Below are 12,332 nucleotides of genomic sequence, written 5' to 3'. Positions count from 1 at the left end.
TTCACTTTAGTTTTGACATTTTGTGCTAGATTGTGACATTACATTTTGCCATGAGTAAGGGGCTGCCCTGCCCCAAGAGCACCTCAGGGAATGGACTGTGAGAATTAAAAATTTGTTCTCTGGTCTCTGTCTGAGCAATCAAGGCACCAGGAATTTGCTACTGGTCTATTTCAGTATCAGATTGTTTCCCACACTATGCTAGTTTGGTGAATAAACGTCTCTGTTCTACAATGGCAGATCTGGGAACAGAATTCAGATCTCCTGACTCTGGATCTGATGGCCCATCCTCAGCAGCATGCTGTACAGCCCACGGTATATTTATGCCTATTGGTAGGTTCAAGGCTTAAAAGGAGACTGTCACTAATTGCCCACCCAGAATGATGAGGATCATACTTAAGCATGTGTCTCTTGAGGCACATCCCCTCTTCCTATGCTCCACCCTTTTTTCAACCTGTGTTTTCAAGCAAGGTACATAGTTCTCCACACCAACCAGTACTCTACTTAAACTCTCTCTCCCACACACTCACTCTCTCTCTCTCTCTCTCTCTCTGAGCCTCCACAACACCCACGAGACATGGCTGTGCATCAAGCAAGGCCATGCAGGATTAAGGCCTATGTAGAAATGCCAGTGGTGTTTCCTCAGGGTGATATTTGCATTTGAGCACATTCAGGATTCTAGAGGCATCATCTGTTGGTAAATGCTCTGTGATTACATTGGTTTCTTTGTAATACGGATTAATAGCAAGCTTGGCAAAATAAAATAAAATGTCCTTTGTAGATCATCATTCATGCTGGCTTGTTTTTCTGCTCTGAAATGTGAATTTGGTGCTTCAAACTTTCTAGTTGCTCTGTTAATAAAAGGAAACTTTTATTTTTTAGATATTTAATAAGATATTTTTTTCAAATCAGTACAAAAAATTTAAATACAAAAATTATTTGCTATTGACATATCTCATACATATCCTGGAAACTCACCAAAGTCACCAGTGTCTGGTAAACTGTCCATTGCCACCAACATTCCATAAAATATCTGAGATCACGCACCGCACTAGAGTCATTGCAGCGCTGTGTTGGTAATACACTGCATTAAACTCTGTATTTAAATAATGGTAATGCCAGTTAAATCTTTTTTTTTTTTTTCTGCACGGAATTTCCTAGTTCATTTTGAATTAAATAGGGTTGCATTAGTCAAGACATAGAAGATGTGTTCAGTCTACTTTTAAACAAATGGAATAGTGTGATGTGCAACACTGAAAAGGGAAACACAGAAAAGTACAGTATAAAGATATTTTTAAATTAATCTCAGTAATTAATTTTTTGCTGTGAGATTAGCACCATTGTTGAACAGACAGTACCTTGTAAAAATGTTGCTTCCCCCACATACACGCACATTTGATGCCTATGTATGCTCATATACAAACTTAGGCAATCAGTAACATAAATAAAAAGAACTGGAAATCAGTTATTACATTAAAAGAAATTGTTCTCAAATGAATCATAAGAGTTTAAGGCCAGTAGGGACCATTAGATTATGTAGTCTGACCTGTATATGAGAGGCCACCGACACCTCTCAGCACCCACGCACAATGGAAATGAGAGAAAAGTAAAAGAGTTTGCTTGATCCTTATTACTAATGAAAATTATTGGGCAACCTCAAACTAGTTTGTTTATTATTTAGCAAACAGAGCAAGTGCCACTTTTGCTGTACATTCATTAATAAGCTAATTTTGGCTGAATCTCAGAACAAGCGCATTCTCTTAAAAGCCGAACAGAATGCAGTTTCTTAGGAAAGGTCTGGGAAAATGCGTGTATTTATACTGCACTGATGTTCGTTGGCCAAAATGCTACATTATTTTAATAATTTGGCATAACATCCCTAAAGTCATTAGACTAAAACCATATCTCAGGTCTACCATGTCTACCGTCTGCTTTGTAAATATATATGGAGGCTTCTTGAATGCTGTGGTATTAAGGATTGATCTATTGCCCACTGAAGTCAGTGGCAATTTTCCTTTTGATTCCAATGGCTATTTGGATAAAGCAGTGAATTAAAATTCTCTTGTGCGAATATTCTTTTCCATCTTAAGTATGTTATTAGAAGAAACTGTCCTGTGATACTGTATGTGGGGAAAATAAGGATTTCAGCTAAGAGAATCTTTGCTTATGGTGCAGGTTTAGATAAACCCTGCTTTAAAAAAAAAAAGCATTACTCAAACTTATACATATATCAGATCATTTCATACTGACACATTCTGTTTAAGTTATCTTTTCATCTCACACTTTAGATCAATGTTCAGTTAAATAGGCAACAGGAGTGAGTGATGTATGCAAGATTTGACCCTTAATATTGTATTATTGTGAATGAAATGAAGTAAGTATGGTATCACAGAAATATATAATGTACAGCTAATATGTCCCCATTGGATACAGAACAACTGTTATGAACCGGATACACATCATAAAATATGTTCACCACACCATTTTTATAACAAGCTGTGCATAATGTGAAACTTTGTTGTACAAGAGGGATCTAAAACTGTCAGTAAATGCATCTTTCAATGGTATAAAAGTTTGAAGCAGAGGAAAAGAGTTGTAATTTTGTCTGGGGTTTTTGTTTTGTTTTGTTTTTACATAGGATACAATAAATATCCTGAGAAAGACGAGTGAACATATTGCCCCGCATAGAGTCCTGCTGCCTGTTCAGATGGCATCTGAATATAAACTTTGTCTCCAGGCATCAGTTGAATGACGGTGCTTCCAGAAGCTTGATCCAGGAAGCCTTTTTTATATTCATCATATGTGTACATCAGTGGCTCATTGTTCTTGTACAAAGCTACCCAGACGCTGGCCCCTTTACAGTGAATGTGGTAGGCAAAGTAGTAAATCCCAGGGATCTCACAGGTGAAGATACCAGTCTGTGGGTTATAGTTCTGCCTGCCATTGTAGAGAAGCTTGTCAAATTTCACAGGCACCCCGACCCGTGGGAAGGGTGTGGTGAGTTCTGCCGTGAATGCAGGCATTTCGTAGACAGTGCCACCATTCTTGCCTTTCTTGCCCATATAGCCAGGTGGGGTCTTCACTCCATCAATGCCAGGCCCCAGCTCTGGCAAATATTGTCCAATGGCCGGTGGGGTGGGTGGGATTATTATTGGAGGACCAGGTGGACCTGGAGGCCCTGGAGGACCCTGAAGACCCGGCTGGCCTGGTGGACCAAGTGCCCCAGGTTTTCCTGGTGGTCCTTGCAGCCCTGAAACACCAGGTTTCCCTACTCCTGGAAAGCCTGGTGGACCGGGTACACCTGGTTCTCCTTTAGGTCCTGGAAGTCCAGGTGGTCCTATTGGGCCACTGGGTCCTGCGATACCTGGGATTCCAGATGGACCTTGATGGCCTTGATCACCGGGGATTCCACGTTCCCCTTTAGGTCCTAATTGCCCAGGAACACCAGGCAGGCCTGGCAAACCTTTGTGACCAGCTTCTCCCTTTGGCCCTATTGGACCAGGTAGTCCTCTAAGACCCGGGGGTCCTACTTCCCCAGGAAAACCTGGCTTTCCTGGGAAACCTTGTAGGCCAGGTTCACCTTTTGGACCAATAGGACCTTGAGGCCCTACAGGTCCACCTTCTCCTTTTGGTCCAGGGAAACCAACAGCACCAGATGGCCCCATTATTCCTGGTAACCCTGGTTGACCTGGCTCCCCGGGGGGCCCACCCATGCCAGGGGGACCCATGTGCCCTTTCTCACCTTTAGGCCCCAGTGCTCCAGGGAAACCACCGATGCCACGATCACCTTTAGGCCCAGGAAATCCTGGTTTCCCAATCCCTGGTAGGCCTGGGGGTCCTGGTAAACCTGGCAAGCCTTGTTCCCCTTTTCCACCTGGGAATCCAGGCTGGCCTGGGATTCCATCTAGGCCTGGTTTTCCAACACCTGGAAGGCCAGGTGGACCTTGAATCCCAGGTGCCCCAAGAAGACCTTGTGGCCCTCGTTCACCTGGAAGTCCTGGTTTACCTATAGGTCCCTGTGGTCCTGGAAACCCAATCATTCCTGGTTTGCCTATCCCTGGGAGTCCAACTGGACCTGGAGGGCCAGGTAACCCAGGTGGACCTTTTAACCCTGGTAAGCCTGGAATCCCAATGCCTTTTTCTCCTTTAGGGCCTTGAAGCCCCGGGAGTCCTGGTGGTCCTTTCATTCCTGGTTCACCCTTTACTCCTGGTTGTCCTGGTAATCCTTGACCACCTGGTTTTCCTATTCCAGGCAGTCCAGGAGGCCCTGGTGGTCCCTGTGGACCTGGTATTCCCATAGGCCCAATCTCTCCCTTTGGTCCCATCTCACCTCTTGACCCAGGGAGCCCCATTGCTCCTGGTTTTCCAGGCATTCCAGGCATACCTGGTTTGCCTATTCCTGGATATCCTTGTGGACCTGGTTTTCCTTTGGCTCCTGGCACTCCATGACCTGGTAATCCTGGGGCACCTGGTGGCCCTCTTGGTCCAGGCTCACCTGGGGGACCTTGCTCACCTCTCAAACTGGCTAACGGCATTTCTGTTTTTAAGAAAAGAAAGAGAGAGAACAACCATAATTTTACCTTTATTGGATATGCAGTTTAAATAGCTCGGTCTCATTTAGGTATTGCTTGGATTTGTGGTAGATATACTAGGTATACCACCTCATGGCCCCAGTAGTTGATTAGAATTAAACATGGCACTTTTATTGTTCTGAATGATTTCATGCACCCCAAATTTCACTTTATTCGTAGTTTAAGTGAAATAGTTATTTTCCCCTCAAAATCTTTCCTTAATTTTTATGTAAAAGCTATCCACACCATAGGTCAATTTGCCACATATATGGGCCAACTTTCAAGTCTGTGATGAAATGCAAAAAACCTTGAATTTTGAGTTCTTTATTTTTTCCCATTTTTTCCTCTCATGACCCCATATCCCCATTCTTTTCTGTCTCTGAATGTTGTGCCATTTCAGTTTAAAATATCTAAACTGATTTGATACACAATAATTTAATAATCTGTATTGGCTCAATGCATCAAACTGCTCGGGGCTAGACTGTAGCTTTGCCACAGCCCTGTGTATGAGGAAGTATGTAGCAACACAGGGAAGGAATTGTACATCTGGGAGGCACAATTCCTGCCCTGCTTCCCCCTTGTTTCAGAAGTGGGGTGGGGGATGTTAGTGATTTGTTGACGTATATCAGCAGCAAACAATAACATCCTGTGCATCTGCTCAGCTGTTCTGGCTGGTGCTTTAGGGAGGGTGGAGTTAAAGCTCTACCCCCGCCCAACTCACTTGTGTGCATGGGTGAGAGGGAAACAGCATGTGCAGAGTCCATGTAGGAACATAAAGGGAGATCTTAATCCCCCTTAATTCCCTGCACAGGCACACACAGAGCAAGGGACAATCTACCCATAGCATTTATATAGCACTTAATATCTTCAAAGCACTGTACAAACACTAAGTGCTTTACACCCTATGCAGTAGATAAGTTTTACTTCCATTTTACATTCTACTCATACTACAAGTTTTCCCTGTAGACTGCAGGTTTTCAGACCTTTCTATATAGGTCTGCAGGGAAAACATACCAGACCACAGAGAAATTCCCTGCTGATTGGCTGCCCTCCTCCATTAACCCTTGTAATAGGATGGTTTGCCCTATGCGATGGAGGGCCTGGGGATAAGCCAACCTGATTACAGAAAAAAGAACGAGGAGTACTTGTGGCACCTTAGAGACTAACACATTTATTTGGACATAAGCTTTCGTGAGCTACAGCTCACTTCATCGGAGGCATGCAGTGGAAAATACAGTAGGAAGATACATATATACATAGAGAACATGAAAAAATGGGGGTTGCCATACCAACTCTAACGAGACTAATCAATTAAGGTGGGCTATTATCAGCAGGAGAAAAAAAACCTTTTGTAGTGATAATCAGGATGGCCCATTTCGAACAGTTGACAAGAAGGTGTGAGTAACAGTAGGGGAAAAAATTAGCAAGGGGAAACAGTTTTTACTTTGTGTAATGACCCATCCACTCCCAGTCGTTATTCGAGCATAATTTAATGGTGTCCAGTTTGCAAATTAATGGATTAGTCTCGTTAGAGTTGGTATGGCAACCCCCATTTTTCATGTTCTCTGTGTGTGTATATATTTCTTCCTACTGTATTTTCCACTGCATGCATCTGATGAAGTGGGTTTTAGCCCATGAAAGCTTATGCCCAAATAAATTTGTTAGTCTCTAAGGTGCCACAAGTACTCCTGTTCTTTTTGCTGATACAGACTAACACGGCTACCACTCTGAAACCTGATTACAGAGTGAACCTCACCTGAGCGGAATCAGGCAATTCCCGATAAAGAGCAGAAGGTGACTACAGTAATAGACTGAGAGCCTGGCTTAAGTGGTGATAAATCTCAGCTGGGAAAAGTTCTGGAAGGAGAGCTAGGCAGAAAGCCTGGGGATTAAGACCAGCTCTCCAGGCAGACAGGACTGGGAGAGACCCTGATTAAGAAGGGAAGAGATGGAATCACCAAGAGGAGACCTTAAAAGGCTGGATAGGAAGTGGCCAAGAGAAAACTGCAGCTCAGGTAAAGGAGCAGACCTAGTTGTTTAATACAGGGCACTGGGCTGGAAGCTAGAGTAAAGGGTGGGACTGAGTTCCCCGTTGGCCTGAAAGAAGTACCCTAGGGAGGTGGAAGGATTTTTGTTTGTGTTAAAGAGATTTGTTTGGGACTGTGACCCTGGGAAGGGTGCCCTTAATATGGGGACCCAGCCAGAGGGCTGAGCCACTGACAGGGAAACTGTGAGTTGTTGTGCTATGCCTGGCTGTGAGAGGGCCCCTAGCAGTGTGTGACCTTGGTTACATCTCCCTTCCTGGGGAAAGTAGTTATTGGGCTGCTCCTGCAATAGGCCGGGGGTCAGCAACCTTTCAGAAGTGGTGAGCTGAGTCATCATTTATTCACTTTAATTTAAGGTTTAGTGTGCCTGTAATACACTTTAGGAAGAGACCTTTTAAAAACTTTGAAGTCTATAATATATAATTAAACTATTGTTGTATGTAAAGTAAATAAGCTTTTTAAAATGCTTAAGAAGCTTCATTTAAAACTAAATTAAAATGCAGAGCCGCCCCCCCTGGACCAGTGGCCAGGACCCAGGCATTGTGAGTGCCACTGAAAATCAGTTTGCACGCTGCCTTTGGCAAGCGTGCCATGGGTTGCCTAGTCCTGCTATTGGCAAACTAGGCAGCTTGGGTGGCCAGGCTGAACTTGACTGAGGTTGCTGCCACCCTGTGTGCCAGGTTGCAATACCACTCACTCAGGTGTGTGACACTGTGAGCTGGTGGTTGGCCCCTCCCCACTTCTACCACAAGCAGATTCAGCCACGTTCATTGGGCATGTACCCGAGTATGCTCTTCTGTGGCAGGAACCTGGCCAAATACTCAGGGTGCGTGCCAGGCTGTGTAAGCATCTGGCTGCAGAAGCAATGGGCAGTGATGTTTTATGACCATTATTTGTCTGCAGTTAAGTACTAATTATGATTCCTAAAACATTAATCCAGTGTTGGTCCCTGCAGGTCTGAGAGGAGTGGGGAGGGGGTTTCACTTGGTATGTTTACCTTTATCTTTTTTTGGCACCATCTCTTTGCCGAGCATAGGCAGCTGTGGGATTTCTTTCATGTACTGAGGCAGGTGAGGGTATTCTTTTCCATATTGCATATGTGGCACCTCCTTGCCCATGTGCTGCATTGGAGTGCCTTCTTTGCCCAGTGGCATGTGAGGTACTTGTTGTCCAAGGGCCTGATATTGTGGGATTTGGTGTGGCAGCTGCTTGATCCCATAATAGACGCCCCCTTGAATGGATCTCACTAGCTCTAGGTAAACTGTTACAGCCACTGCCAGCAGCTGCACAGGGGCTAACAGCGCAGCCATGACCTGCAGGAGTAGAGAAAAGGAATAATTATTGCACATAAAAATCTGCAAAGGATATTTTCATAGCCGAAATCTTGTATCTTACCCAAAGCCCCTTGCTCTCTGCAGCAAACGGGACCTAAATTCTGTAGCAAGATCTCTGGATTCTGCATCACTGGTGAAATCATTTTTAGCAGCTTCATATGCACTTTAATAGGAAGATTTGTTTAGACCTAAAAAGGAATAATCCACTCAACGCAGTACTCCCTGTGTTTATATTTATACTAAATCCAGTTTCTTTTATACCATTGCTGCTCCCACATTTTCAGGTTTCACAAAAAGAAAAGGAGTACTTGTGGCTCCTTAGAGACTAACCAATTTATTTGAGCATAAGCTTTCGTGATGAAGTGAGCTGTAGCTCACGAAAGCTTATGCTCAAATAAATTGGTTAGTCTCTAAGGAGCCACAAGTACTCCTTTTCTTTTTGCGAATACAGACTAACACGGCTATTACTCTGAAACCTTTCAGGTTTCACTGTACCACAGGTTGTTGGTATTGTAAATGCATATCTGCACTCCAGAAGTTGTTAGGGGAGCTGGAAGTTAGAGTAACTGGATATGGGATGCCTTGGGCTTTTGTCACCTGGGCAGTGGGGGAAGCAAATTAGGATTTGTGGGATAAGCGCATTAGCTGAATCCTTTTACTAAAATCAGCAGTGAAATAGTTAACTGTGCTGTTTAAGTTCCCATCTTTGTGTTAATACACCATTGAGAGGAACAGGGCATTTCACCCCGCACAGAGCTTTTGTATTAAGCTATCTATGAGCTCAGGCAGACATTACATTGGCTACACTCAGGCCATGTGTCTGTTTTCTTCATGATAATGAGGGCTAGAAATGTAATTTAAAAAAAAAGAAAAGCTCAGATTCTGGAGCAGAAATCTGCATCATGGGGTGAATTCTGTGACTACAACGTACACAGGGTCCTGATTGTATGTCTCAGTCCTTGTTCTTAGTTATAACTGAATGTCCAACCAGCTCACTTTGCTTTTGTATTGGCTGCATTATTGGCAGGACGTAGGGATTCAGAGAACTGAGAGTTTCCTAGGGAAGAACAGATTTTGGGGACCAGAGTAGGGTGTGGCCATAGATGATCTGAGGCAGTGGGAAGTCTCTCTATAGGCTATGCTTTACTGGGTATTTTAGTATTTGTGGTTTGGCTGCTAGTGTCCAAATGTATGCTGCAAACTTTGGGCCTGCTTCTGTCTTCCCTTACTTCCCCCAGGCCTCAAACTCAGCCCCAGGGAATGCTTTGAGCAAAGAGGTTCCCACACCTGGTAGCGATGTGTCAAAATAGCTCTTCACCACCCCCCATCACGTATGTGGAGGCATGACCAGGGCAGAGTACTCTGGGTATTCTTGGCTGTGGAACAGCATCTAGGAGGCCAGCTAGCTCCTTTACTTTACACCAGGGGCTGGGCAGGCCACTGGATGGTCTGAAAATACAGAGAAGTGCAAAGGTAGCTAAAGCCAGTTTCTTTCCCTCCCTCTCCTACCACCTCCTCTTTGCAAAGTGCAGCTTGGGGCCCAACAAAGAATTGGGGCCCTTCTTGTCTTGGTGGTGACAAAGTAAATTGTACTGAACAAGGCACTATGTCCATAATGAGGCATATTTTGGGGCAGAGCAGTGTTGCCATCCTCCTGCTCAGGCCAGGTGTATATGGAGTCTATCAGTTCCTGGACCCTGTGAAGGAGGGTCCTGCCTCATATATATGGCTGCTACCACTAAGGCCCTGCCCCCTAGAGACTGGGGTTCCCTTGGTAGAGAGACCATACCATACGTGGCAGGACTCTCCATCTCTAAGGGGTGAGCTCCCCAGCTCAGCTATTAGTGGGCCAGGCCAGAGCCTGCCAGGCTCAGTGTGCATTGGACCTGGGCCTCCACCCCAACAGGAGGGGGAAGGCCAGTGGTCCTGCCCTGAAGATAGATTCTTCCTATGGAATAGGGAGCAGTGCGCCCCTCCCCCAGCCCAAGGAGGGAAGATGGGGGGGGGGGGCGTTGACCAACCAGGCATCCCCAGAAGCAGAGGGGAAGTGGGAATGGCCACTGCCCCCTCCCAGAATACCCCGGGGTAAGTCCTACGGCAGGTCTGTGAGAGCAGAAGGGGATGTGTGAATAAGGGGTCTCAGTTCGGGAGGGAGGGATAAGGGTGGTTGGAGCCCAGGGCGATGAGTACAGTGGTGGGGTGGGAGGGCTGCAGCAGTGGCTCCTGTTGCTGCCTTAAAAACTGGGCCTGCGGTTCTTGTCTCCCCCCTGACCCTGAGGTGATGGAAGTGGGTAGGGAGGTTGGGGATCAATGCAATGAATGGAGCACTGGCAGGTACCCTGCTCTTGGCTGTGTTGAGCCTCCTGCGGGTCACAAGAGCCTCCCAAAAGCTCCAGCAACCCACAGGGAGCAGATCCAGCAGTGAAGTGGTTGTGCATTCCACCAGCTGCTCTGACCCCACCCCCCTTCTCCAGGACCCTCAGGCCATCCTACGTCAGGGAGTGTGTAAGGAAAGTGGGACAAAGGCAGCTGGACCAGGTTAGGTTAGGGAGACCTGGGGAGCAAAAGGAACCTAGGGAAGGATCAACTTGGGGTTGGGTTGCTCCTACTAGCTCCAGCCCCAAGCTCCCCCTTTCCAGCTTAGCAGGGACCTGAGGGTGTATGTGGGGGAGGGGAGAGGGCCTCAGTATAAGGCAGCTCCCACAGAGAACTTGCACTCTTAACAACTTTCTTGATAATCCCTTAGATAATGAGGGATCACCAAAGGCACAGCTTCTCTGTTACGTTCTTTCCAGCATCCTGAGCTCTTCTGTAAATCTGACCACCGACTTTTGGTACCAAAATGGGGAGCCCAGGGTCTCTTAAAAAGCCCATAGGGTTGTATCTACTCAGCCTAATTCATATTCTTTCTCTCCTGGATGGAGAGAGAGAGTGTTCTGAAAATGAAATGTCCGCCATTTTGGATTTTCTTTTTCAGCCATATGGTTCAGGATTCAGGGAACAGTCACAAATAAGTAGTATTTAAGCAAACAAAACACGAATGGAGAGGAACAAGATGGCAAACACTTGGGTGGAACATATACCCCTCTTTCTGGCCTGACCACTCTCAAATTAGAAGGGAAGGTAATAATAATACTTGATCAGATTATAGAAAGAGCACTTTCTACATAAGGACCTCAAAGATTTTACAAGAATAATGCCACACAACACTTCTGTGAGATACATCAGATATGTAGTCTCTGTTTTGCATATGGGTAAAATAAGGTACAGATTGGTTAAGTCACTTGCCCAAGCTCACAGGATGGGTCAGTGGCAGAACTAGGAGAACTATATCGTAATGAATAAGCACAAAGGGGGCAAATTAAAGTTGTATAGGGAGAACAGACAACCTTAATACTGGTTCTTTCTAATTTTTGAATGCTTCAGTTTGCAGCTTTAACATTCTTTTAGTGCATTTTTTGGATGTAATTATAGAATAGTATAATATCATTATTGTGTTTTCTTAATTTAGCATAGTGCATATCCATTAATCTGTCCAAGAATGATCCGAAGTCACACTTGAAAGCAACTGTAGAGGATTGAATTGTTAGAAAGAAGAACTCAGTAAATACTTTCATTTATTTTAATGATGTTAGCAAATGTACTCTATATGGTGGATTTGTTTCATGATTCTGAACTCCCACTACTAGGAATTTTAAGATCTCAAATATAGCTAGGTGCTTACAGTATGCAACACAATATAGCAAAGAAACAGCGCTGTCCAAATAAACAGTATGCTTAGTTTGTAATTTTGGATGTAAGAATTATAAAATCGGGATTAAATTGCTGGTACTAACTATATAAAACCCCAATTCAGTTGTCCATCCCTATTTAGCAAAAGGCTTAAGTCCCATTGACTCCAGTGTTTTAGCACTTACTTAAGTGCTTTGCTGAGTTAGGGCTTTAGGGTATGAAGTCTTGCACCCCTGAGCTTCCACGATACCTCATGGAAAGCCTTGGAAAACCTTCGGTTTAGAGTTAATGTTGCTGATGCTATGATGTGTGTTTTGCTTCACTTTTTTCTTATGGGATTTTATTAAGTCTATCTACTTGTGTAACATCCCTGGTTTTGCGGGATCTCAGTCATATGCACAGCAACCATTTATGGCATCAGAAGCAGGGTTTCGATTTTTAGGTACGAATTTTGTACAACTCGGAAAAACTACAGTTGTGCAGCTAACTAATGAAAGGGAGTTGCTCCATGTTTTCTTAATGAAAAGGTTTTTCCTTGAGATGGCTTCTTCAAAATGAAATTTTCACGACAATTGTCAATGTTGTTGAACTTTGTTCTTTTGTGAACAATGTGGCCTTTTTAATTTAAAAAATTTTTATTGAATGTTTTTGGT

At 44.4% G+C, this 12,332-nt stretch overlaps 1 protein-coding gene across 3 annotated transcripts in view; it reads right to left on the bottom strand.

Moving 5' to 3' along the window:
• Window positions 1-866: 866 nt before the first annotated feature.
• Window positions 867-12,332, bottom strand: part of COL8A1 (collagen type VIII alpha 1 chain) — a 114,575-nt gene continuing 103,109 nt past the window's right edge. For all 3 annotated transcript variants that reach the window (XM_073307768.1, XM_073307788.1, XM_073307778.2), the window contains 2 exons: window positions 7,611-7,926; window positions 867-4,534 (listed from right to left, as the gene is read on the bottom strand). In XM_073307768.1, the coding sequence (XP_073163869.1) occupies window positions 2,628-4,534; window positions 7,611-7,923 (2,220 nt within the window). In that variant the 5' untranslated portion in view covers window positions 7,924-7,926 and the 3' untranslated portion in view covers window positions 867-2,627. The remainder of the gene's footprint in view (window positions 4,535-7,610; window positions 7,927-12,332) is intronic.

This window comes from Lepidochelys kempii, chromosome 1 (genome assembly GCF_965140285.1).
Source record: "Lepidochelys kempii isolate rLepKem1 chromosome 1, rLepKem1.hap1, whole genome shotgun sequence".
Taxonomy (NCBI): Eukaryota; Metazoa; Chordata; order Testudines; family Cheloniidae; genus Lepidochelys; species Lepidochelys kempii.
Note: the sequence above shows the minus strand (reverse complement) of the source record. Positions and strands in the feature narration are given on the sequence as shown.